Below are 27939 nucleotides of genomic sequence, written 5' to 3' on the forward strand. Positions count from 1 at the left end.
CCCCCGGGCATCTCGGGGGCTGCGGGGCGCGGGGTGGGCGCGGACGCGGGCGCTGGGCTCGTGCGGGGCCCCGGACGTCGCGATGAACATCGTGGTGGAGTTCTTCGTGGTCACTTTTAAAGTGCTCTGGGCGTTCGTGCTGGCCGCGGCGCGCTGGCTGGTGCGGCCCAAGGAAAAGAGCGTGGCTGGCCAGGTGTGCCTCATTACGGGCGCCGGCAGCGGCCTGGGCCGCCTCTTCGCGCTCGAGTTCGCCCGGCGCCGGGCCCTGCTGGTGCTCTGGGACATCAACACTCAGAGCAACGAGGAGACGGCGGGCATGGTGCGCCACATCTACCGCGACCTGGAGGCGGCGGACGCCGCGGCGCTGCAAGGTAACTGGAACCTGCACCCGAGCATTGTTGGGTCAAGCCTCTTCCCACCCCCGCGCCCTACCCTGGAGGGCCCCGAAACCCCACTGTCACGGTCAACCCTGCTCTCGAGGAAGAGAACCCCCCACCCCCACCCCAGCCCGGTCCTCTGCGAGTAGAATTTGTCCCCTAATAAAGGAACACGATCACCTCTGTATTAGGAGGGAGAAAGTGCGCCAAAGCCTTGTCTTAACGGAGGTCCTGTCCCTTGGAGCACGACTGTGGGGTTTCCCAAGCCCTCGGAAGCTAAGGAAGGCGAGGGAACTTGTTACCACCGGTTTGAATCCTAAAGAAATGTCTCAGTCTCGTTTGCGAACGGGAAACTAGTGTCTTTGGGAAGTTGTTCTCAGACTCTACTGATGCATGTGTATATGTTACTGCGGTCTGAACCGCTGAGACTAGGGCAGCATTGATGATTTCACTATAACTTTAGCCACGGGAAAATAATTAACATTGTTTCACCAGAGACAAGTCAGTACTTTAGTTACATACTCAGCCTGATTGAAAGGTAACCTCCTCTCTTAAGGGAAAACGCTTGAAGGATTCAAGCCCTATTGTAAAATTCATTCCATGTTTTTGATAACCTTAGGAAATCTGCATTTCTGGATATTTATTAACTAACCTGAATCTGAGGTTTTTTTTTTAAAGCCAAAGCGGAGACCATAATTGACCATAAGTTTGGGTCTGGGAGATTTGGTAATGGCTCTTGCATTTTTGACAATTTTTTCGTTTCCAGGGAAAACATTGAACTATATCTGGAAGATTAACTTGGGCACCACTCCTCCCCCATGTTGATCATTTGTCACCAAAATTATTGGCACTTGCCTTTTAGGTCAGAAAACTAGTATGTTTTCACCATTGGTAAGAGGGTAGCAAATAGAGATTTTTGTGCTCCCTGCCTAAACCTAAAAGGGAACAGTCGTTTTCCAGGGAAGGTTTTTTTGGTTTTTAAATTGAGTTCTTATATGGTAAAATTGCATATTTACCTGTAAACTTGGTTTATATAAGAATGCTTCTTTGGGGAGTTCAGCTACTCCAGTTAGACCAAACCAGTGTGAGTCCCACTTTTTTATCAGAAACTTGGTTGATTTCTTGGCTTTGGATGAATTCAGATCATTAATTACAATTTTGATTTGTGAACCTTGAGATGAGTTTCCATTTTGAGGGTGCACATACTAAGGAGTAAGAGCTGTTTCTGGCCACTGTTCCCCCAAAAAGAGGAGTGTGTAGTGCATGTGTTTGGGAGGAGGGGGTGTTACTCTCTGGGCTGAGATCAGTTCATTCCAGGTGTCTTTAGCTCCGGGAAGCCGATCCCATGAGGTCTGACTTGTATTGGGCTTGTCACAATTACATGATTTTCCCCTAAGCAGAGTTATCCAGTAAATTGCTGTAATTCCCAAAGACTTTTGGGGGAGGAAGGCAGCTGTAAGCTCCGTCATTGGCAAGGCTTACGGTGTTAGAAATTTGAAGCTCACTGTAGTGATTTTTGTTTTGTGTGATCTTTGTCCTACTGATGGCCACGTGACTCATGTTTTGCACCCCCCCCCCCAATCCCTTCTCTGTTCCATTTTTTTTTCTTCATCTGGACTTCTGAGGACAGCTGGGAATGGTGAGGAAGAAATTCTGCCCCACTGTAACCTGCAGGTTTTTACCTACACCTGTGATGTGGGAAAGAGAGAGAATGTCTACCTGACAGCGGAGAGGGTCCGCAAGGAGGTTGGCGAGGTCTCAGTCCTGGTCAATAATGCTGGCGTGGTCTCTGGGCATCACCTTCTGGAATGTCCTGATGAGCTCATTGAGAGAACCATGATGGTCAATTGCCACGCACACTTCTGGGTAAATATAAACATGCTTGTTTTTATTACTGGGCCCTACTCAGCAGGAAGGCTGGGAGGGAGTGAGACTTTGGGACCAGCCTGAAAGCCACCTGCACTCTTTCACCACAAAGCTTACTTCCACTTCACTCCTCCCCCGGTGAATTACAACGTATGCCGGTTACTATTAAATCGTTGTTTTCTTTTTTTTTTCCCCTCCAATTCAGTATTTCTGGAGAGAGTAGAGGACTGAACATTTTGAACTAGTTTGGAAGATTGCCATAAAAATAACAAGAGGGAGCATAAAACCCTGGGTTTGTTTATTTTACTTTCTGTTGAGTTTGTAAAACTTTGGTTGTTCTTATGAATTCCTAAAGTCAGAGTTTAGGCTTCCAAATTACTGCTCAGCCACATTTTAGAAAGTGCCAGGGATTCTGAGATCAGCATTTGTGGTCCCATGGGAGTGGTCAGGCCACCCTGGCAGTTCCTTTACCATCCATTGACTGTCCCCAGGGTCTGTGACATTGTCCTATTGGGGTATATCTCAGCACTTTCTCAGCTTAGAGGATGCGTCTCTTTGGAGAACAGAAGTCACCCTGATAGGACCACAGAGTCCCTATGTAGAGGGCAGGGGTGTTGTGAGACCTGGCAAACCGGGGACATGCACCATGTCGGCTTTTAATCATCAGAGCTATTACATCATCTAAATAGATGAGAGGGGAGGGCCTTCTGCTCTGGGGGCAAAACTAACCCCAGTTTTGCAACTAAATTTATCTTCAGTAATGGTAGGTGTGAAGTTCTCCCCTATAACTGTACACTCTTGACCCACTTTCTGCTTTTCTTCCCCCATAGTATTTCTCCTTTTCTTTTGTAGGCAGGTAGGATCCAATAAAGAAAGGGTAAGGAAATAGGTTTGTTGTTTTTCTTTTTTTTTTTCTCCCATAGGCGGCTTAGCCTTCTAACAGAACACAACAAAGAACTGTTTCTCCTAAATAGGTCACATTAAACCTCATTAATTTTTTAGCAACTGTTTTAAAAACTTAATCTAGCTATAGAAGTACTTATTCAAATGTTGCTCCTTGAACATTAAACCATTTCTCTGCCCCTGGAAGAAGCTTATTTTAATGTTGTATTTTTAAACATGAGCTTTATTTAATTCATTTCCAGAGCTCTAGAAATGAACATTTAAATGACATGAGCTAACTCATATCTATGTTTTAAACGCATAGGAGGTTACCAAATACAGTTTGGAGGGCTTTGAGTGTGCTTGTGTGTGTGTGCACCGGGGGTGGGGAACTGAATATAAGTCCTTGCTGCCGTGGGGTCCACAGGAACAGGCGGCAAGTGACAAAGGAGTGGATCAGGTGAGTAAAAGCCAGCACAACAGAATAAACTTGGCAATACAGTGTATCAAGAATCTTGTGTGTTTATAATTCTGAGTAAAACAAACAGCCACCACTTGAAATAAAAGATGCACATAAATTGCAAGTAGACTGTAGTTTTCATATTTAAAGCCTGGTAAGGATGAGGCTGCCAGAGAAACACCAGCTGATTTCAGTCACGTTGTCATCCTTAAACAGATATCCAGCCGTCGGTCAGCTAGTTATGAACCACCAACACCAGGATTGTTTTTTTCCAATAACCTTTGACTGAGATGATGTATGGTTTCCAAAATATGAACTTTTACCTACACAAAATACTCTGAAGTTTAACCATCTTGCCTACCTTCTCTGCATGAATATTTTGCTGAATTGTACAATTTCAAACATAACAAGATTTTTTTCTTTTAATTTATTTTTGGCTGCATTAGGTCTTCGTTGCTGCGAGCGGGCTTTCTCTAGTTGCGGCGAGTGGCGGGCTACTCTCTTTGTTGCGGTGCGTGGGCTTCTTATCGTGGTTCTCTTGTTGCGGAGCGCGGGCTCTAGGTGCGTGGGCTTCAGTAGTTGTGGCACGTGGGCTCAGTAGTTGTGGCTCGTGGGCTCTAGAGTGCAAGCTCAGTGGTTGTGGCACACGGGCCTAGTTGCTCCTCAGCATGTGGGATCTTCCTGGACCTGGGATCAAACCTGTGTCCCCTGCATTGGCAGGTGGATTCTTAACCACTGTGCCACCAGGGAAGTCCCAAACATAACGAGATTTTTAAAGAAACTCCATACAATTGCTCTTACAAGCAGTTAGGTACTTGTAAGAGAAAAGAAGCTTCTTTTTGCTAGACATCCTATAAAAAGAGAGCTAATTAGAGTGTATTAAGCATAGAAAATCCATTGCTTTCGCTTTGAAGATGCACATCAGTTGATATACTTCTAAGTAGAAAATTAAATCAAATTTCCAACGAAATAAACTACTGTGGACCTGAATCTCTATACCAAGGAGGAACATACCACCTTCTCAGAGTCCTTACTTTGCTTAGAGATGTTGCTTAACGTCTCTTAACATCAATTTAGAGAGTTCTTGGAAGCTTTGACAGTAATGACGTCACTTCATATTAAAATCTGGGAGGCTCCTGAATTCTCCAGCTGTTTTTCCCCTAAGCATCTAAACTTAAGAATTTATTTTCTAAATTGAGTCAAAAAATTCATTTTAGAGTTGGAATTTCTGGCTTCTTGCCAAGACTTACAGACCTTTTAAGAAGAGCTCTAGCAACCAAAATTTAAAAGAAGACTTACTATAATTTTATAGTGATTTATTTTGTGTGTTTTGAGGGGCGAGGTTTAAGTGGTACAAGTTACCACCTGAATTCAGTGTCCCTTCCAGTAGTCCCCTTAGGTGAAAATGTTCACGGTAACTGTTCCCAGATGTATTGGCACGTGCTTTTTCCCTTCCAGAAAAAATAACCAGCATGTCTTTTTGCTGCATCTGGGTGGGGAAAAGAAGTTGCCCCATACATTTTAAAGAGTGGATCAGCTGAGCAAAGACTTGTTCATCATTTGAGCAGATCATCTTTAACCAGCCTTTTAAGTAGCAGTTGGTGTCTGTGTTCATAACATAATAAAGAGCGTGTTGATCCTGACCCAGAGGTAAAGTCATAGGCAGCGAACTAGAAACCATGCGGACGTTCACTGAAGAGCTATGCGGGCTCCTCCTTTGAACCATGCCTCGTGCCACTCCCCCAGCCCGGAAGGCCCACTTCTCCGCTCCGCATATCTTTTGAGGCCTGGCTCAAGTTCTTCATGTAACCTCCATCCCCACTCCAGCCCTTTTCTGGCATTTTTGCTTATCAGAGCCGCAGGGATCCTTAGAGACCATCTTGTGCAACCCGTTGTTTTCTGGCGAAGCTGCCGTTCAATGACTTGCCTCTTCTTTCCCTTGATCTCTCGCAGTGTTTGTTGTCTCCCCCATCCTCTGCGCATAGTATGTGCTCTTTGGTGTAACTTCTGATTCGTTGTGCCCTGAGATCCCCAAGTAGATGGCAAGCTGGCTGTAGGCAGTTTGTTATGGCCGTCTGTTTGTTTTCCCCTGCCAGGAACAAAACTCTACTCCTAGTCACTCAGTAAATGTTTGATAGTATAGGCTAAGCTTCCGCTTAAATATTTAGAAGGTAACCTATTCAGAGAATGCTCACATGGGTCTGGCTTCTGAAGTTTCAAAGGGTAAGCCTTATGTTGGACTAATTCAAGCTGCATAAGATTGACGGGATCTCAAAGTGAGGCTGTCTCACATTCGTTATTGTGTCTGTCTCCTTTTGTTTCCCTCCACAACTTTTCCATTCTCCCTGCCCTACCTGTAAGCTTGCTTTTTACTGTAGTATATTGACTCTGCTCATTGGTGCGAGGCTAGCGACTTTGAGAAGGCAATCTGAATCAGCTCAATTTGACTATATGGCAGTCATTCATATTTGCCAGTGGCCGAGCCTCAAGGAGAGGATTCCTGCTGCAGTTCTTTCCTTGCTTCTTAACCTCGAACCTATTTGCATACACGTTAGAAGCTTTTGCAGTACTTGGCATTATTCTGCACAGCCCCCCAGTCTGCTGTGATACTTTACCATCCAGTGTTCTATCACCGGCAGCTCTCCTAGGAACCTTCCCTTGGTCACCAGTCAAGAAGTGATAGATTTGAGGTAGGTTCTAATCAGCATAATCTGTTGTGCAACATTCGCAGTTAGGACAAGAACGTGAGAATGTGTACAGTACAGTGCACTTGAATGTTGGCATAAGCCAGAGAAACAGTCCACTCAGGTTCTCTCTGTACCTGGGTGAGATGCAAAAGCTTGAAAATGCCTCTCTAGTGTCCTTTGAAATATGGAGAGTTGGCCTCTATATAGCAACTGCAAACATGTTTCGCCCAAAACATTAAGTATTGCTTCATTTGTTGTTTTTTAAGAGGAATCTTAAAAAAAAAAAAAATCATTGCTTGCCATTTCTAAAAGACAAAGTTTATCTGTAGATCCTTTTTGACCAAAGAGCTGCACTTGGCATTTATACGAGAGCAGCAAATTGATCCCCGATTAACCAAAAGGGGGAAGCAAAAGCATTTAACTCCAGGCCTTTTATGTTCTGAAGAAGTTTTGCATGGTAAAGGACTAAATCTGTCAAATCGCTAGTCGGTAATTTACTTCTATTGATATGATAGTCAGACAAGATAATTGGTAGTTAATTAATAGACCACTTAACTTAAAAGGTTTCACAGTTTTAAAATACTAATTACTGAATTAGGCATTTATCTATATCCAAGTGTCTAAAGTCTATTTAGTTAAAATCCATCCAGGAAAAGTAAAAGCCCACCAGCTAGATCTGAGTAATGTAGCACTTAAAGACATTAGTGCTGTGGTTGTACCTAATATCTCATGAATGGTCCCTAATCATTAATGCTTAAGTTCTTACGTGATTTACTGGTTTTTAATCTCAAATACTATATTCCTCTGATCTCTGGTTAGAGAAATCTAGTTGTGGTCAAGGCTTCTTAGATTTAGAATTTTAAAAAAAAAACCTTTCTATTCTTATAAAATTATTTGACTGATACTTCCTACTCCGAAGCATAATATTAAGAATTCTATGGAGTATTGTTTTCCCTACTAAAAACTTGAAATTCATGGTGTATTTTCAAGTCTGTACTAGAGCTGGCTTTTGTTATTAAATGAATTCACATGCATAAAAATCAAATGTTTGAGCTTCAGAAATAAACTTTTTGTGTCTTGAACCAAACTGTAAATTGACATAGGGTCAGCATACTTTATCTTATTAATTCTCACGGTCACAGTTAAAAACCGAGTAAAACATCTCTTTAGATAGCAACTGCGTGGATACTTGGAGCTCTATACCTATCAGGGTCATTTCACAGCCTTCTTTCCTAACGTAAAATAAGATCACATGCTCACTGAGCTTTAAGTTTCTATATTTGATATATTACATGCTGGACCCAAATCTAGGGCTACTAGAAATAAACATCTATGACATGATAAACTGTCACTTTACATAACTGGTGTGAGCAGGGAACCATCCTATAAAAATCTTCCCCACACCTTTGATAAATGTTGTAATCTGTGTCTGGTTATCTGAGTTGTTTAGAAAATATTGCTAAGTAACCAGTGTCATATGAAAAAATAGCAGGGGCTTGCTTAATGGCCACATCCAATGTGTGACGTGACCTTTCTACAGAACGTGAGCCTGTTGACCATCTCTTTGAAACGCTGGTGCTCTAGCTTCCATGATAAGCCCCCTTTCTCCTGCTTCTCTTCCTGTCTTCCCAATCCTCTTAGCCTCCCTACCTCCGAGATACGATGGCGGTTTAGTACGGCACGCGCAGACCTCTTCTCATTGTGCACCTCTAGTTGAGTAATCTGTTTACTTCGGTGGCTTCAACTGGGATCTCTAAGAGTTCCCAAGTTCATACAACTGTCTCAGCTCTTCCACGCATTCCCTAAAACCAGCAAGCCTCAAAACTGAACGAATTCCTCTTTGCCCCTTCTTGAACTCCCTGGTGTGGCCAGTACCAGGCTTGGAAACATCAGCAGTGTCTTTAATTCTCCATCCCGCACACATTCATGGGTCACCAAATCCTGACTGATCTGTTGCTATCATGTACTTTGATCCCCTCCTTTCCGTTCCCGCCTCCTCCTCCGTGCTTCTTTCAGCTCTTGCCTGGCCTCTACAAAGAATCTCTGAACTTCTCTCCAGTTTCCAGCCTTTGCTCTCCAACCCAGGGTGATCTAAGCAGACTTGAGTTTGTTAGATGCCTGCTTAAAGATGATGCTGACTAGAACCTACCCCAAGCCCTGTGTGACCATATTGTCCACAGCGTGAAGTCCAGGCTTGTGAGCATGGCAGCTTAGGCCTTCCAGCGCTGCTTTCCACCTGCCTTCCAAGCTCATCACCTATTACACCCCGTGGCAGACTGTAAACACCAGGCAGGCTGGACACCACGCTGGGCCTGAAGGGGCCCGGCACACTCAGCTCTTCTGCCATTTGGGTCCTGTCTTACTGGGGAGACAAAAGTTGAATAGTTCAGACAAAATGTATCACTACTCCTGAGAAAGAAAAGCGAATACATTCAAAATCTTTTCACGTTGACTTCATAGTGTCTTTATATACTAAGGGGGCAGTCCTTGTAGAATAGTGTCAAGTTCCTGGTTCAGGGAATGGACCTCTCTTGTTTGATTATGTGCTGTTTATCTAGATTCCTGGAAGCAAACTTGGTATTCTTTTCTCCCTCATTATTTCTACATCCAGGGCTTTATCCAGTGTCTGCCCAGGTAGAAATTAATCTATACGGCACGTCAAAGTGGAAGCATCCGTTAGTCTGCGCTAAGGCTAACCCTGCTGGGACAGCTGTTTCAGAAAGACTGAGTGGAGAATGCCCGGTAGAGCCCTCAGCCACTGGATCCGATGCGTGATCGGGTCACTGCGGCCCCAGGAGGGCTACAGACCCTACGGTTAAATGCTTCACTGCTCACATTCTCAACTTATTCTCTTTCTTTTCGTTTGTTTTTACCCTAACCATTTTTCAGATTTTTCAAGATCTTTGGCAAATTCTAGTGAATTGACTTGAGTAACTTGAACATACCTAAGATGTGACAATCAGAAAACACTTTCCAAGCAGTTTAATAACCTCACTGGGAAGGTGGAATGATTTTTTTAAAGTAGGAAACCCCTTTTTATTTAGGTTTTTTCTTGAGTTGAGGAATATTAATAGCAGATTCATCTAAAATTTCTGTTGTAGTTCTTTCAGAAACTAAAATTAAAGCCTATTTCAATTAAGATAAGTAGGCAAGTTGCCTCTGTCTAACCCCACTGTCTGCCTGCGTGGCTGGATGCAGAGGGGACGTGTGCGGTTTGCTAGCTTGTGTTGGAGCGCTCAGGGAAGGAAGCTCCTGACCTTGGCGCAGCTACAGACACTGCACTTGGAAAAGTGCGCTCGAGCCTGTGTGAAGTCCTAAATCCCCGGGATGGTTTTGGACCCCCAAGTTGTACTATGCTGAAATTCCACTAGGGGGTGTGCTGGCAGGGTGGATTTGTATCTTATTTCCTTCCGCACACAGCCAGTAATTGTCCCAAGATAAAGGGCCTTTTGTCGTTGATCTTTGGAGTATAACAAACTGATAGTCCTTAAGAAACAGGGACCTATTCCCTGCCTCAACTGAATGGGTTAAATCCAATGTTTTGAGCCTGTTACTCTAGGAATCAGATTAAAATGTGTGAATCTCTCTTGGTTTAATTAGTTGATTTCTTATCTCAGAAGTTACTATCGTAGTTAGCTATTCAAAGAACTAACCCCTTCTTATAGTTCTATTTACTGAGCTAAAAACTCCTTTTAGGCGGAGACCCCTTGTAAGCATAACCAGAAAATAACTTGGAGGATGGAGTCCTTTACTTCATTCTTTGAAAATATATGGTAGACAGATAAAGCATACAGCTGACCTAACCCTGTTCAGACACCATTGTTTAGAGTAGAGGTTGTCAGAGTACGGCCTTAGGACCTAATCTCATTTACCCTGACACACATGGCCAACCGCTTCCCATCACCTGGACCTCTGGGTTTACGCAGGCTTATACCATCACAGCACTGGCAGGCGTGCCTTCCAACAGAAGGATGCCAACATCTCTTACTTGCTCTTACCCAGCGTGGCCCGTTCTTGAGTTTCTTTTTCTTTTTTACTTTATTTGTCAATTCCCTCAAAACTCAAGTTCACACCTGTCAGGGACCATTTTCCTAAATGCTCTGAAGCTAAAATTAAGTGAACCACAGGGAAAAAAAAAGAATATCCTCTCATAATGATGATAAAACTTTCAACACCGCAGCAAGTGCTGCTAGAATATTTAACAAGGAAGGGCAATTACTGCTGCAACCTTGAGTGCTGTCAAATGAGCCCAACTGACAAGCCACTTACAGTGAATTCACATTCGGAAACACAACGTGACTTGGTCTGTGAAACTTTCAAAGATCGCGCAAAGATGTGTGAAAGGTGACAACGGTGTTAACATCGTGAACATTGGCGTTTTGGGGGTTTGGGGAAACCACAGTGTTTCTCATTTGCTGCTTGCATAAAAATGTGAATTTCTTGCCTTTCCTTCAAATGGCTTAGTACTGGAATTTCTGAATATTAACACGGTTCAGCTTCTTAGTGTTATTCTAAACAATGGGGCTCAAAATAACACTTCCAAATCAGTGTAACTGGGAAAATATTTGTGGTGTAACTTATGTAAGCACATGGGTATTTTGAGGACAAGCGCAACTTAAAATTCAAAGCCTGAATTTTTTTCCCACCTGCAAATTGTAATTAACATACTGCCCCCTGCTGATTTCTCAAGGATTTTTTTTTTTAATGGGGATAGTTCTACAATCTCTTGGGAAAGAGAAACATCAGGTGTAATAAATTATTTTTAAATAGTTCTGTACTAACTTTTAGTATTTTTACATTTGCTGGACTCTTCTCCGTCAAGCAGTGTAACTTGTATTTTTTAAGCGTTGATTTTCTGACCCCAGTAGAACTAAAGAAAAGGATTCGAGAAGTGGTGTTACTGGAAAGTGTCGGTTGTTTCCCAGCATCTCCCAGGATTCCGGAGGAAGGGGGCAGGCAGCTGAAGCGGCTGTTAGCCCTGTGTTTGTGAGGCTGCTTCTAGTGGTCAGGTCCTGGGTTTTTGCCGGAAGTGTGGTCTGACACTACGTGGAGGGCAGGGAGGCTTGCGAGCCGTACATAGTAAGAACCGGGAATTGCAGGAACTTGAAGAAACGACATAACCAAAAATAGATAGCACTTCTCACCCAAATAGCCTGCCTATAAATATATGCTTAATTAGCCTTGGGTACGTTTACTCTACTTTTACATAGCACTTAAATTTTACAAAGCCCTTTCATAAACACTTCTCTCTCATTTGCTCCTCACGGCAACTCTGAATTAAGTAGAGACAATATCCCCATTTTTATGGATGAGGAAACAAACCAAGAGAGGTTATGGGACTTGCCTAAGGTCACCACTGGGGAAGGAAGAAGCTAGGACCCAGACCCTCAGCCTAGGACTTAGTTTAGAAGCTCTACAAATACTTATCTGGGCTACATGTTCAAAGCTCCTGGTAGATTCTCCTAGGAGTCACTTATGCTTGTGCCCTGTGGTATAATGTAAGAATCCACCTTCAAATGTTGATTTTTTTTTTTTATTAGCACGGTTAGTTTAGCAATGACTAATTAACCCTAGCTTAATATCCCCGGAAAGTTTGCTTCATAAATTAGACAAACATGTAAAATTCTAAAGACCCAATACCACACTAGAATTTTATTACCAAAGCCCAATTCATGTGTTCTTCTCTCCCTTTTCTGTAATTTTCCATGGTCTGTGTCTGAGATGGTTACTGCATTGACAAGAGTGTGGTGTATCCTTGGTCACTCAGCTTCCTTCTCTTCCTAGTTTGCATGTCAACATTGACAGGACAGACATAAAAAGTAATGAATAAAAAGGGCTCTTCTACAAAGACTGGCTGAACAAAGTTCTATAAATACTTGGAACTGAAATGGCAATAACAGTGTGGTTTTAGTTTAGACTTTTGTTTGTTTTAAGCTTATCTCCTGGAAAATATAAAACCTTTATTCTGTTACATAATATTCTTTTGAGAGCAGAATTCCAGGTAACTGTGTGAGATTTGCTTTGGAAATGCTAATCATGGATTCTCAAAATTGTGCAGTTTTGGCCAGCTGATGGTGTCCAAACTTGTGGCCCAAGTGTCTGACTTTTAAAGGGGTAACTTTTTCCTAGGTAGGGTTTTCTCACAGGCTTACCAAAGCGTGAAAGCTTCAGAAAGGTAAATGTGGAAAATTTAAAAGGTAAATAAATGCTGAGGCTAAAAGGGTCTAAATTCCGTGTCTTGAAAGCTAAGCCCTCAAAGCCTCTGTGAGTAAGGGGGAAGGATTTTGAAATCTTCTAGGTCTCTTTTTGAGAGCTTGTTCTAATGGGGTCAGGGGTGTCTTAGTCCATTTGGGCAGCTCTAGCAGATTACCATGGACTGAGTGGCTTATAAACTACAGGAATTTATTGCTCACAGTTCTGGAGGCTGAAAGTCGAAGGTCAAGGCTCCGGGAGATGTGGTGTCTGGTGAGGACCAACTCCCTGGTTTGTAGACAGCCGTCTTTGCTGTAACCTCACACGGTGGAAGGGGGTGAGGGATCTCTCTGGGGTCTCTTTTATAAGGGCACTTATCCCACTCATGAGGGCTCCAGCCTCCTGACCTAACAACACCACATTGGGCATTAGGTTTCAACATGAATTTTGGAGGGACACAAACATTCAAACCACGGCAGAGGGGCTTGCTAGTGCTAAAAGTGGATCCAAGGCAAATATACATACAGTCAGTCTGTAAACTCCCATAGTTGCCCATACAAAGCTCCCAGGGATCTTGGCATCAATTTGAACTGGCATTTGTCTGATAAACATTACTGGGGAAAGGATGTGGGAAGTGGAGAATGGGGCCTCTCAACCCCTAATAAATACTGTGGTTCAGAGAACACAGGTAGGATAGAGGGCAGAGAAGTTAGTCTGCCTTTACTTGCTGAATTTCTAGGAGAAATTGATCTGAAGCCACTTGAGGTTTAGCGTAGACGTGACCTGGCTCAGGCTACAACCTTAGGCTCAGCCTGCGGTCCAGAATGGCAGCAACAGCATCACCCCATCAGGCTGCATGTTAGAAAAGCAAGCTCTCAGGCCCTCTCCTCTCCCAGACCTACTGGATCAGAGTCTGCATTTGATTCAGATCCCAGGTAATTCTTGTGCACATCAAAGTGTGAGGAGGAATGGCTCTTGAGCACATATTTCCCTTCCCACTTTCTCAATATTCTCTGCTTTTTTTTTAATTTTATTTTATTCCCTGAGCTAATTAGCCCTTTAGGGATTTTGTAGACTAGGAAAATACTACACCATGCACTCTAGGGTCCGCCTTGTCTAGGTGGTGTTTTTGTTTTTTTATTTGGGTTCCAGGCCATTGTTAAAGGAGGAGCCCAGGTGCTCTCTTGCTCACTATCCCCCTTGGTTGCTGTGCCCAGGATGGAGTTTCCAAAGCCATAAACATCACGGTACAGAGTCAAGGCTATGCACTGAAGAGATATGTTCTTCCTGCCCAGGACCAAACAGCTGTCTGGAAATAGGTTGCAGGAGGGCAGAGACCTTGCCTCTCGTGCACCCCGCTTCTCTGCTCCTAGCCCCTGCAGACTGTCAGCATTATCTCCCTTCAGTGGTATTTCTGAATTCAGTGGTAGAGTGGTGGTTTGAAGGTATTGGCATGTAAACTACAATGGGCTTTTGAGCCCATATTTAAGACGTGAAATTTTTTTAAGCCTAGAATGTCTTGCAAAGCCAGAAAATGTCATTACGATATGAGACTTAGAGCTTAGAAAAAATCATCACGGGACTATATGGAACTTGATTTGCTAATGTTCACGTTCCTTCTAAAGAGTGGTTCTCATGGGGCTCTTTTCCCCTCAGGGGCATTTGGCCACATCTGAAGACATTTCCCCTTGTCAGAACTGGTGGGGTTATTACTGGCATCTAGTGGGTAGAGTCTGGGGATGCTGCTAAACACTGTACAACGCACAGGACAGTCCCCACAATGGAAAATTACCCAGCACAAAATGTCCATGGGGCTGAAGCTGAGATGCCCTCTTCTAGAACACTGGCTCTCAAACGTGGCTGCATAGTCAAGTCACCTGGGGAGTGTTGCCTTCCGCGGCCAGATTCCCTCCCGGGTATGCCTGGGCCTCAGAAGGAACACCTCCCCCGGATAATTCCAGTGTGTAGCATCGTTTGAGAACTGATTTCTAGAAAAGGTGGCTTTTTACAATCCTTAAGTGTCTTTAAGAGGTTTGCAAAGTTTTTGTTTGTTTGTTTTTTAACAATGCCTAGCACAATACAGGTATCTCATAGACCCCCTTACACAGTGAGTAAGTTCTAAGTTGTTACAGTGCGTGCCTAAGAATAAAGTGAGTTTTCAGGAGTAACCTCTTGATTTTATGTATCTGGAGTTTAGGTAAAGATGTAATTTTCTATAAAGCCTCCACAGTAAGCACCCTGGAAAGCAGAGAAGAATTTGAACCCTTTGCACGGATGAAATACGAAGGGTGACGGAAGGGGATCACGGCGGCCTTGCTGGGCTGTGGCCTTTGGGTTGGGCGCGGGCTGGGTCCTGCCACTTCAGATGGCCTAAGCAGGGGCTGAGCTCACATGCACGTGGTTATGCCTCATGGAAGTAGTTGCCAGTCACTCGAGCAGAACCGAAGCCTCTGCCCTGTGGAAGGTCTGTTTTCATTACAGTTTCGGCGATGTGATTTGAGTTCGGAGCAAAGCAGAGGGATTAATGACAACCTGTTGTTTAGCAGGCTATTTGGCTGCAATTTTGTGGGCTATTTTCACTATTCTGTAAAGAGTTACTAAATCGGGTCAGGGGCTTGGGGAACACTCCTTTGATCATCTAGGACTCAGCCAGGGGGAGGGTCAGGGAAAGCAGCCTTTCAGAACCAGTGTGCAGCATTCATCGTTCCTTTTAAAACATCGAGCTTCCATGGACTCAAGTAAAAGACAGAAAAACGATGATTGTAGTTTTTTTTAACATGTAAGAGGCATGGATTCACATTGCATTATTTGAAAAGGCACAGCCATGACAACATATAAGTGTTGAATGAATAGATATTTTTACTGCTCACCAGATGCCGGCAACTGCACTAATGGAGTTGATACCTTATTGAGTCATTTATGAAAGTCTTAGGCAGCTAATACCTCTGTGTTACGACTTGTGTATCGAACACGTGGTAAGAAAGAACGAATTATTTGATATAAGCTGTCGTAACATTTTTGAGCTGAGAAACCTCGGAGATCTCCTTTTTGTCTCACAAATGAGTTAAGCCAAGAGAGGTCAAGTAACGAGGAAGGTTAAGTGATTGACAGTCAGGACCATGTGGTTTCTGGACCCTGAAGGCCAGTGTACTTTCCAGACAGATTGAGTTTTAAGTCCCCTCCTTCCTGGTATTTCTGCACAGGGAACTCTGAAGTGTCAGGGAGTGTTGATATCTGAGTTGCTGCCTTGGGGTAGATTCATCCCATGTTTTAACAGTGGGAAGGCAAGTTAATGAAGCATTTATTTTTGCTGAATAACTAATGGCGTCATCATCTAGGTGTTCATTTGAAAAGCCTCGCTCTTTTATCAGCTCCTTGGTTGCAGGGCAACTGTAGGCGTGTACTCGTGCATGTGCGTTAAGTATTAACTGCTGATGCCCCTAAATGTTAAACCAATCCCTGTGGCCTCAAAATAATAACAAAAAGGACAGTAGATGTAACATTGATATGAATTTGACGTTTATGACAAATTCTTCTCTATAGCTAAAGAGAGAACATTTTGTGTCCAGCAGGTAGAGATTTTCATGAACATTTTAAGTCTGAGAGTCGTTCCAGGTTTCAGTACCTTGGGGCTCTGTTGCACAATTTGTCTGGAGACCTTTCTTGTCTCTACAAACACACCCACATAGGAAAGAAAAAAAAAAAGCTGTCATCGAATTACATGAATTTCAGAATTTGTGCTGTCAACTGCAACGAAAGTATTTAAAGTCAGTTTATTGCTAACAAATACAGATTTGGGTTTTACTCCCTAGTTGAAGACAGTTTTGTAATGAAAAATGTCAAGTTACACTTTCTGTGGTCAAAGTGAAGTTTCTGGAGTTTGGTGCTCAGTACGTTGATGAAGCAGATACCTGTAAATCTACTGGATTAAGAATACTTAGCCATGGGTTCCTTTCCCAGATTAGCTTGGGAGTATGTCACCCTTTCTTTAATCTTTGAGCACACTAATGATTAACCCTATTAAATCGCCTTTTAAGCCCAGTTCCCTGTATTTTCAGCACCTTCAATAGTTTGTACTCTTGAATCATCGTTTTCCAGGAGAAGTGACTGAATTTTCATAGAAGAGTGCCACCAGATGTCATTTTAGCCTTGTAAATAAGCAGTATGTTCCTCTGTGATCCCGACAAAGATAAGTTAGTCTCACAGCGGCAGGCGGAAACAGCAAAACACCGAGGAGAGTCGCTGAACCATTTGGAGGGGTACCATAGGGATGTCCAGTTAAACGTTCTTTGTTCAATGGAGCCTTGATCGTATTTTTTCCAGATCATATATATTGCTGCTATTTGGAGACTCTGAAAATCCTTAAACATAAATACATCAGAAAACTGTACTGTACATGTGCTCATGGTGTTAAGCCTTTTCCCATTGTAATATGATTTTTGGTCCCCTTTAGAAATGAAAGTTTTCTGTTTCTTGGACATTCAACTGAGAGAAACACTTCAAAATGATTCTTTTAAAAAGATACCTTTTCTTGAATTGACCACAGGACAGTCATGCCAATGCACAAAAATAGAGTTTGAGGCCTTTTCCTAACTGTGAGGAATTAGCTTTGCTTTTCCCTTAGTATCCGTTATCCTTGAATAGCTTGCAAATATGGAAAACATTCTGAGTGTTTTACCTATACCTTTAAAGTGTCGTCAATCTTGCAATTTCAAAAGTCGGCCTTTGCCGGATACCACATTTCTTCGCGTTCTCTTTTGTTTAACTTTAGGTTAATTTGTCCTGACAGTGCAGCTGCGGGCTCTGCGTTGCAGTCTGTCATTAAGAGCACCAAGAAGGATCTGGAGGGTTGGAACTGTTGGGAGTTAATTTGGCGTAAACCTAACATTCAAAGATTTCTCAAGATATGACATGTCATGTCTGTGTCCAGTCACACTTCTGTTTAAGAAGTTCTTGTTTATATTATAAATATGACCTTTACAGTTATCTTTCAAAGTGCCCAGTGCTTTGAAGAGGAACCCCGAGGAGCTATGGAGATATTAAACTTGTGAAGCATGTTTCATAGGAATGTCAGTGTCTGTCTGAATATCCTCTTCCTTCATCCCTTCCTTCCTTCCTTTCTTTTTTTTCTTTTTAGTCACTTAGCAACTCTGTCAGCCTGGCAGCTTATGGTATTGGATATGGTCTTGTGATAAAATTAATCACAGGTAATCAAAGGTCTATCAGCATACTTTTTAGCCAGGATCCATTACTGAAAGAGTTTTCTCTTTTGCAGATAAAATAATCCCTGGGTCCCTTCCAATTCTAAATTGTCTCACTGAACATACAGATTGGTTGCTGACTCTGAGACTCCCCCGCCCCCAGGTCAAGAGTCAACCACATTTTCCTTGTGACGATCTAGATGTCCTCCCCTGTGTCTCAGACATTTGAATAAGAGGACAGAGCTCAGAGTGCGGTTCTCTGACTTAGACTAAACATCTAGCTAACCTTGCCACCCACTGTTGGCACCAGCTAACTCTGGTGACTGATCAAATGTACTTCCTTTAGCCATCCCTTTGCCAGCTGGTAACTCCCGATCTGGATAATTCGTCCTTACAGTAAGAGAACACAACGGTCCCGGTGTCCGGCGGAGCTGCCCCTCTCAGATTCACTGTCGGCAGCACGTGCGTGAATTTACACTCAAGCCATTTGGGTGTGTGCCGCAGCTTTGCTCGTTCTTCTAACGCGTCTCAGACAAAGATCACGAACCTGAGCTTGAACTGACTGGTGTCATGGCAACTAGCACTTCACCTCTTGCTGGTCCCCATTTCATACGTGCTACAATATTTGTGCACATTAATAATTCATCACAGAGCGCCAGAGTTCTTTGTGCTGCCAAACGGTGTCAAGGACAGACTGTGCTGTGCTCGCTCAGATGTCACCCACCAGACTGTTGAGGGCAAGAGTAATTAGAAAAGAAAACTCGTCGGGTTACTCGGGAAAGTTCCCGAGAGCGCGATGCTTTCTCACCACCCATTTACAGCACTTTTTCTCATAACGTAAGGACTAGACTTCGTGTTGATCAAAGTTCATTTGGTAATGTGCCCCAGACACAAGGCAGGGCTTTGGTTGTGGAAAGAAGGCCCGGGCGGTAATTGCTCGCCTCCACTCAGGCAGCAAAGGAAATGATTAACAGCCTCAGTGCTCGGTCACATGGATCAGGCTCCAGCCTGAGCCCTGCAAGCTCGGGTTTAAAAGGAAACCTGAGTGTCCCCGGTATGAACGCTCTTCCCCCAGGCTTGCCTTCACCCGGCATCCAGTAGGAGCTGAGTGGTGGCCACCAGCTTTGGAAGACAACCAGTCTGGGTCCCAAGGCCTCCCGGCCCTTGGATGGCTTTCCTCCCCTCCCAGTTTCCCCAGCACCTTGTCTGGTGTTTCCGACATTGCTAGTAGTTGTAATAACTGTAGCAGTAGACGTGTAAGTGGTGAGCCTTTCTAAATAAAGAGCATAGACCTTTGTCTTGGCATGTAGAAAGCACAGTGGCGCGCTGGTTTTGTTTCTACAGAAGGTCCCAGACGAGGCAGGAGGCACAGATTTTATAAGAAGTGTTGACCTGCCACAGCCCTTTTTTAAAAAAATCAACCCCTTCCTCTTAAAAGAAAGCTTCATACTAAAACAGACAGACCTGTGCCACACTTTACTAGCAGCTTAAAGTGAAGCCTATTTCCCTAAAAAATATGTTTACAACCCACAGTTGGAAAAGACTTTAGCCACATAGCTATATTTGGATTCTTTTGTTTCTCTCTTTTTTCTTATTTCCTTTAAGTGCAAAACCAGTAGCTTAAATGTCCCTCCAAACTACTTTGGTGGGGGGGTGAAGGGAGGGAAGCAGGCCCAAATCACAGGTTTTTTTTGTTTTTTTGTTTGTTTGTTTTTTGTTTCTTTTTTTTTTTTTTGCGGTATGCGGGCCTCTTACTGTTGCGGCCTCTCCCGTTGTGGACGACAGGCTCCGGATGCGCAGGCTCAGCGGCCATGGCTCACGGGCCCTGCCGCTCCGCAGCATGTGGGATCCTCCCGGACCGGGGCATGAACCCGTGTCCCCGGCATCGGCAGGCGGACTCTCAACCACTGCACCACCAGGGAAGCCCCCCAAATCACAGTTTTTAGCATATGTAGCTATAGCACCCTGCTTTTGTAAAGGATAAACTAAAACTTATATATTTGATGTACTGATGTAACACAGTTACATGCTGGTGAGGATAAATTCTGCTTAGAGACGGGAATGAGACCTGCTGCCATGTTACCTGTCATCGCTTGGCCAGATCATAATACAAGACCTGCATGTAGTAGGTGTTCAGGAAATACTTGTTGAATGAATAAGCTAATTCTGCCAGGTCAGGAGGGGACATGAATCCGCTTCAGAACTTTGCAAGAAATTAAACTTAAAAACAGTGAGGAGGGACTTCCCTGGCGGTCCTGTGGTTGAGACTTTGCCTTCCAATGCAGGGGGTGCGGGTTTGATCCCTGGTCCGGGGGCTAAGATCCCACGTGCCTTGCAGCCAAAAGACCAAAACATAAAACAGAAGCAATATTGTAACAAATTCAATGAAGGCTTAAAAAAATAAAATCAAAACAGTGAGGAATTTGGTAATCTTCTGTCACCTACCTTCATATGTGCTGGGGATCTGGATTAGTCATTTAACACCTGCAGGCACCAACATGGAACACGAACATGGAGAAGTCATTAGAGCCCGCCCACTGGGTGTCTGGGTTTCTAGTCAGGCCTGGCCACCGGGTAGAGTTAGTGTGGAAACAGGCTGGGAACGAGCACGGTCAGCGATCCGGATTTGTCAGGTAACCAAGTAGAAAATTCCTACTGGTATTCTGTACTGTGTGTAATTTCTTAGGATGTACTCTTGAGTCCTTCTACTTACTTAACTTAAAAATAAGACCTTCATACTAAATCTATCCCTGTCTTTCAAGACTAGAGCAAACTTTTAAAACTTAGACGTGGTCTCTGGATAATGTCAAGACTAAATTTTATACCTTTTAGCTAATTGAGGAACAATTAATTATAATCAGATATCTAAAATAAGACTTATAGGCCTGATTACTTAAGGATGTGTTTTGTAGTTTAGATTGGAATAGATAAGCTTCCTTGTGATGTTACTATATTGAAATTCTATCCCCATATATAAGCTCTAAAGCCTGAAGTTTCCAGGTGCTGTAGACTGAAAGGACAAAACAAAACAAAGCACCGCAGAACATAATTATATGTTACAGTGAATGATACTGATTATATGTCTTAAAGAAATATGGACAAAGTCAAGGTGAATAGGATAATATTAGATAAAGGCTTAATACCATAACTACCTGTGATAGAGAATTATTGAGAGACTCTGGTGACATAATTAACATAAAGCACTTTGAAAAGCATGAGAGGCCATGTAAATATGTGATGAATATTACACTTTGAATTATATAACAGGGCATCGGGGTAGATTGTCAGAGAAGAGTTGAGATCATGGGTAAAACCTTACAGGTGAGAATAAGCGTGACACAGGTAACAGCAGTGAGGAGGCCCAGACACATGGATATAAGTGGGGACCAGGGGGTTATGTGATGATCAGGAGTCAGACTGGGGAAGACCTTGGGGTATTTCACAAAGATTCATCTGGCAAGTGAACGCATCATGGATTGGGACATGGAAAAATTTCAAAACTAATGGAATGACTGTTTGATCTTGCACATGCAGAAGCTATCAAAACAGATAAGCTATGTATGCAAAAATTCAGCGATCTGTTAGCCGGGAAATCCTCTGAGAAGGGAATGCAACTCTCCTTTAAGTCCACTGGTCAGTGTTTGGGTTTCTTTAACTTCATAAATCATGGGAAGCTGTGTTGGCAGTGGGCTATAACTCAGCAGTGGACAGATTGCTCTTTGCTGCTTTCTTTTAAGAAGCAGGTTATAAAACTGTTGGGAGCCTGGTGGAGTAGTTAATGGATCATGTTAAGCAATTTGAAGTAATTAAAAAAAAAAAATACAACCTTGCATCTGGAAGGCAAGAAAGCTAGAGAGAAAAGAGAAGTTCAGTGAATGAGAAATCGACGCCGCCTTTTGGGTCCACTGCCCTGGAGCTTCTGCCACGTGCTCTGCCCCCTGAGTGGCCAGTCACCTGCCTCCGTGGGGAAGTCACCCCCCAGTATACCCCACAGTGGAGTGTGGTCATTCAAATGCTATAAATTGTCACAGCAGAGTTAGTGTTAGGACACATTTTTCATTAAAATGATTCTGTACCTTACCCTCCTTTTTTTACACCTAAAATACTTTACCTCCTGTGAGCATACTTGGATAATACAGCTTGGATGCTGGAAGATGCTTCTGGAATATCTCTTCATTCATGGGTCTGTTGCTGTGTAGACACAGCCATGAGGTAAACAGTACACGAGGCTTCTATTCGTGGGTAAGCGGGAGGTCCCTCACAGACCATGAGAGGCTGCACTGAAGTGTCAGAGCATGAAAAGATCTCTGACCTGGGAGTAGTTTAGATTAGCAGATAACTATCACTTGAAAGGTGATAAAGAGCCTTCTCCTAATGGCTTTCTTTTCATCTCTGGACATTGTCCCCGAAAGCTCTTGTGTTACAGTCTTGTTGGTCACGGCTTATAACAGGCCTGCCATGCCGATGATACGGTGCTAAGTGAACCAGACGCCTAAAGGATCTTCTCTTTTTGATAAATGTAAAATATTTTCAAACAGATTGGGAAATGTAACGTGTGGGTAAAACTTCGTTTCGTGATCTTGGGTTTGTGGGGTTTCTGTTTGTTTTTTGTTGCTGTTGTTTTTTAGGTGAAACCCATAACGTCAGTTCTAAAGCTTGAATCTTCCTTTTCTTTCAGACCACTAAGGCTTTTCTTCCTACCATGCTGGAGATTAATCATGGTCATATTGTGACCGTTGCAAGTTCCCTGGGATTGTTCAGTACTGCTGGAGTTGAGGTTTGTCATGATAAAGCATGTCCTTCTTTCAGTCGGTTTATCTCGAGAAGAATACACCAAAGTCCTAGGAAGGGTACCTGCTGCCTGCATGTTCCTGAAAGGCCATGGAAGCACGCTACCTGTGTGCTGCCTGTGGAATGCTCCCCAGCAACCCACGTGGCTCTACGTCTTCTGCCATAAAGTCACTTCTACTAGTTTGACAAAGCAGCAGCAGCAGCAGAAGTGGGTGGGCCCGTCCTCAGTATGGCCCCATTTTCATTAGCAGTTGTGCTTGACAATAGTGGGAAGGTGCAGGGTCAGGATGAAACTGGAGGGCAGTGGCAGTGCCACAGGGAACAGATAAATGAGGCCAAAGGTTGACATTCTGTTTTGGTCCACTTGCCAAAAGCGAGCTGTCTTGTGTTAGCTCATCAGATGAGATGCTTAGGGCTGATGCCAGGTGTCTGCATCCTAAGTCTGTAGAACTGGGCTTAATCAGACCCTGTTCTTCACCAAATTCAAGTTACAAAGCGTGTGTACGTATATTGCTCTGCGTGCTGTTCATCCCACGGGTGCCTGTAGCGGAAAACTGAAAACAGCATCCCATGCAAATATGCAAAAGGATGCAGAAGAGACAGCTTCTACATTCTACGTTTCAATTCCTAATTTTAAAGTTGGGTAATGGAGAAGAACTTTCTTCCTATACCGTGAGTCCTTGGGTTAAGTTCTAGTTTAACTTTACAAGGTAGAGTTATCATTTCCATTTTCACTTGGCCCTAAAAAGAAAATGGGATCATAACAGCTTATAACCCCAGCTAAACTCGCCTTTGTTCTCCTAGCATTAATTTAAACAAACTGGTTTTTCAGTCTCCTTTACTGAACAAGAGACCATTTGTAAATTTTCCAGACACTTCAAAGCGAGCCTCTCTCCATTTTTAACTCCAGCTCGTTCGCTTTCATAGAGTCCTTTGTGGTAACTTCCCCAAAGTAACCTGATACTTCGTTGATGTGGCAGAAAGTGTTCATCTGTTTCTGCTGTTACTTTGAAAATATTATTTCTGCACCAAACCACATCAGATATCTGTCTTTTAAAATGCTCTCCTTTTCTTTGCTTAGTCACCTGTAACCTTTTATATCAAACATGTAACCGGAGTAACGGGACCAGGGCAGCTTGGGATGGGTCAGGGATGTGGACACGTACTGAGGATTTCTGCTCTTTCCCCTCTGCCTCAGGATTACTGCGCCAGTAAATTTGGAGTCGTGGGTTTTCATGAATCCCTGAGCCATGAGTTAAAGGCTGCGGAGAAGGATGGAATTAAAACCACGCTGGTTTGCCCTTACCTTGTAGACACTGGCATGTTCAGGGGCTGCCGAATCAGGTCAGTAAGGACGCGCCTTATTACTGACAAGAAGCGGTTCTAACAAATCCTCTTTCCATCTTGGGAGAATATGTGGAATCAGTCAGATCTCCAGCCGTAACCCACCTCGCACTTCAGTATCTGTCGTTTGGCAGCTCACTTGTAGCTTTCGTTGGTCAAGGTCTGTAAAGTTGAGGCGTGTACGATTGATAAGCAAGGACTGGTATTAGCTCACAGAAGGTAGCCTATGAGCATCAGTGGGAAACGGCTTCTCTGCACCTTCAAGGAGCAAATACTCAGGATTTTCCTTAGAAGCTACTTCTTTAGGAGTGATTTTCTTTCTTTAATATTAACGTTAGTACATAAATGCGACTTTGGTTTGGATACGAAACAATGTCACTGCCATAGAAGAGGGTGGTCTTTCTTCCAAAAAGACCCTTGAATGAGACACCCCAGGTTTGGGAACTTCCTTTTTGCAGAGAGTGTATGTAGCTAGATTCACTCTGACAGAATGAGAAGAAACGTTGAGATTTTCTAAACATGAAATGAAATACCACCACACTTTGGAGGGAGGAGGCGTGTGGGAATAGCCATGTCAAGTCACATCTGACTTGAGCTAAGCGGAGTAAACAAAGCCGTGACTCATCAAGAGGACACTTGTAAAGACATGCTGACTGTGAGATCTCTGCTTGGACGAATCTGACAGGCAAAGCGAGAGAACCAAACGAGTTCCCCATGGGTCAGGGCCGATATGGACACATCCTGAGCCTGGCCACGCTCTGAGCAGGTGGAGGTGATTTGAGTCATTTCCATCTCAGGCTGACTCCAAGTCTGGACCAGGAACGGACTCAGCCCTGCCTCTTTTCCCGCGTGTGGGCGGCGTGTGTGTTGCTTTGCTTTTTGCCTCTTACGGATGGACCAGACGCTGGGGGTCTGAGGAGCTTAGACTGTTTAGCATCCTGTTTAGCATCACAGCAGGTGTCCAGCGCTGCGGAGGGGCGCGAGGGGGGGGGGACGATGAAAAGTCAAAAGAATAAATTGTATTAAGTTATTTCAGTGGGTGCCTGGATGAATTCAGCTGAAGGTAGGGTGTCTCTGTGCACTTCATTTCAGAGACCCCCGGAGAAAATGCCACGGCTTTCCCTCTCCAGGCACCCGGGAAAGCACACAGCTGACATATATTTCACTCCGAAAGGTTATGTTGGTGTTTACACACCATCATTTGAACTACACTTAATACTTAAAAGTTTGGCATCTTGTTTGGGTTTAGTGTCTGTTATGCCAGACACCCTCTCCTTTTTCAATTGAAAGAAAAAAAAAAGTAATTTGAAATACATTTCAAGGCATGTTGAAAACACGACTTTCTCACTTTACAGAAAAGCAGACCAATTCTGCTTTTTTTTTAACTTGTTTTCCAGACTATGCAAATAAAATGTGTGCATAGTAGGAAAATTTAGAAAATACAGAAAAAGCACAACGAAGTAAACAAAACGAATTCCAAATTCTGTTGCTCAGATAACGTCATCCTTCGTGTTTTGATGTGTATTTCCAGTCTTCCCTATTTTGTGTTCATTCTTAATTTCGTCTTTTGAATTTGTAACTCTCAGGAAAGAAATTGAGCCTTTCCTGCCCCCTCTGAAGCCCGATTACTGCGTGAAGCAGGCTATGAAGGCCATCCTCACGGACCAGCCCATGATCTGCACCCCCCGCCTCATGTACATCGTGACTTTCATGAAGAGGTAAGTGTGAGGGGGCTCCCTCCTCGGCAGGTCTTCCCCAGTCCGCCCCGTAACGTAAGGAACACACCACGCCTCACGGGGGCTCACTGTGACTTTTCCTTTTCAGCATCCTCCCTTTCGAAGCAGTTGTGTGTATGTATCGATTCCTAGGAGCGGACAAGTGTATGTACCCCTTTATCGCTCAGAGAAAACAAGCCACAAACAATAACGAAGCAAAAAACGGAATCTAAGGATCTTTTTTGTATGGAATATCACTTCTACCAGAAGACGATCAAGATATCTCATTCCGACCCACATCAGCATGACTGATACTCTCTGGATTCTAAATCCGCATTGACTTTTTTTTTTTCAAATCAACTTTTTAAAAAAATAAAGTGTAAATTAACCGACTAGAGTGCTTGGAAAATGTGATCAGCGTAAATGAGCTTAAGCTGTTGCCAGTGGGGTCCTTTTCCGGCAGAACCCTAAAACCAGTTTTATCTTTTAGACAAGCGCTGTGTGATGTCTCCAGGCTACCATTATTTTTTCTGAATGAGCAGGGAGTCTCGAGATGATAACGACAGTGTGTTTCATGTGTGTGGTTTTTCTTAATTCCCATAGAGTTTATTAATTCTTGTAATTAATCTCTAGCCAATCGACACCCTTGCAACTTCAAGGACTGATAGTGCTATATTTTCTCATGTTTTCGAAGTTTCAGTTTTGCAAAGCCTGTGTGGCTCTTTCATTGTGTTTGTATGTACAGCTCTTTGAAAATGGCATTTTGAAATCTCTATCAATTGGAAGTAGATGATGATGTCTGATTGTTACAGTAAAGGTGATCAGGTCTCTTTGTTAAAGTCATAACGACTACAGTGTTGGTCGAATTTTAAAATGAGTCTCTGAGATCTTTCCTTGAGTATCTCTTCCCCTGGAGACCTATTGATCCAAAAAAAGATCATACATTTTCTACCTATGAATTTTGCTGCATACAGAAAGTGCCCTTTCCTCAGGAAGTTGCTGTGTTTCATTTCTTTGGATGGACTTTGATCTAGAATACATAGCAGCTCTGCAAAGAAACAGTTTCTAAAAATGGGAACTTCTGCATTTAAAAACGTCCCCATTTTTGTGCCAACTATGATTAGCAAGGGGGAAAAAATCTTATACTGTGGAGTACATATGGAAGGGTGTAAAGATTCTTTTGAAAGTTTTATTCACATTGTAGAACAGCAAATGACATTTTTACAGTATTTTTTTGTAAAGCAAACTATTTTGTGCCTTGAATTTGGTAAATGTGTATTAGTGAAACGTTGTAAAAGTGAACTTCTACCTCTGTATCTAAATGTATACCATCCACTTGTAAATTACTATAAACTATTATGTGATTGCTTTTTTTTTTTTTAGAATGTCCTGTTTAAATAGTGACCAATGTTTTAGGCTATTAAAATAAGCCATCTTTTACTAATTAATTGGGAAATTTTATAAAGGACTGATTAAATTTAAAGAAAACTTACCTACAAATGACTGTGTGATTATTAGTTACCAGCATTGTTGCAGGGACATTGTGTTCTTTTTTTCCTCCATGCCATATCACACCTCAAAGAGAGATGTTTGAACGGGATAGTGTTCAGGAACAGACATTGATAGCTTTGGTTGCCCTACACTCAAATTTCCAATGTTACCATCTTCTTAGATTAGAGACTTTATCAGGAGCTTGTTGATAGTGAAAGTGAGAGGATAGAAAGAATCCCAATACCTGTGTGCTGTCTGGCTGCACCACAGTTCAAATCTGCACTGTATCCACATACAGGATAGTGCTGGCTCACTGCTAGTGTCCCCAACACTGGTCTTAACGAACAGCTTCATTCTGTGTTTGAATTTCTTTTTATAAATGACAACTAAACCTGAAGCCATTATAACACCTGAGGCACTGGCCGCCTCTTATTTTCCATTTTGGATTTTAAGAACAGTTGACCCTTGAACAACACGGGGGTTAGAGCCCCGACTTCCGTGTAGTCAAAAATCCATGTGTAACTTATAGTCAGCCCTCCGTATCCGTGGTTCCTCCTTAACCGCAATTCCCCATCAGCTGATTCAACCAACCTTGGATTGTGTAGTACTGCAGTATTCACTACTGAAAAAAATTCATGTACACGTGGACCTGTGCATTTCAAACCTGTGTTGTTCAAGGGTCAACTGTACTTTGAAGTAACCTCATAACAATGTGGGGTGGAGACTTATTTTCAGGGGTTCTCTGGGTCTGCCCATCAGTAAACCCCTAGCACCCTCCAACCATCCTACAGAGATCCGTTCTACTCTAACAACCCACTTAACAATCTTAAGACGAAGGAAAGTCGTCTTTACATTTAATTTTATTCTCATGTGTTATAACTTAAACCTATTTCTATTCTTGTTTGTTACTGCCCTTATAAGGTTGTCCATCTC

At 43.2% G+C, this 27939-nt stretch overlaps 1 protein-coding gene across 1 annotated transcript; it reads left to right on the plus strand.

Annotated features, from left to right (window-relative positions):
- On the plus strand, positions 1-27939 carry RDH10 (retinol dehydrogenase 10). The gene is made up of 6 exons (XM_059994765.1): positions 1-371; positions 2008-2243; positions 22344-22442; positions 23655-23800; positions 25387-25518; positions 25625-27939. Exons 1-6 carry the CDS (start codon positions 83-85, stop codon positions 25746-25748), a joined length of 1026 nt encoding a protein of 341 aa, XP_059850748.1. The 5' UTR covers positions 1-82; the 3' UTR covers positions 25749-27939.

Source organism: Delphinus delphis, chromosome 17 (assembly GCF_949987515.2).
Source record: "Delphinus delphis chromosome 17, mDelDel1.2, whole genome shotgun sequence".
NCBI classification, from domain to species: Eukaryota; Metazoa; Chordata; class Mammalia; order Artiodactyla; family Delphinidae; genus Delphinus; species Delphinus delphis.

Coding starts and splice junctions, on each gene's coding strand:
- RDH10 (XM_059994765.1), top strand. CDS start 83: ATGAACATCGTGGTGGAGTTCTTCGTGGTCACTTTTAAAGTGCTCTGG. Junction 2,244..22,343: donor ATTGCCACGCACACTTCTGG/GTAAATATAAAC, acceptor CTTTTCTTTCAG/ACCACTAAGGCTTTTCTTCC. Junction 22,443..23,654: donor TCAGTACTGCTGGAGTTGAG/GTTTGTCATGAT, acceptor CCTCTGCCTCAG/GATTACTGCGCCAGTAAATT.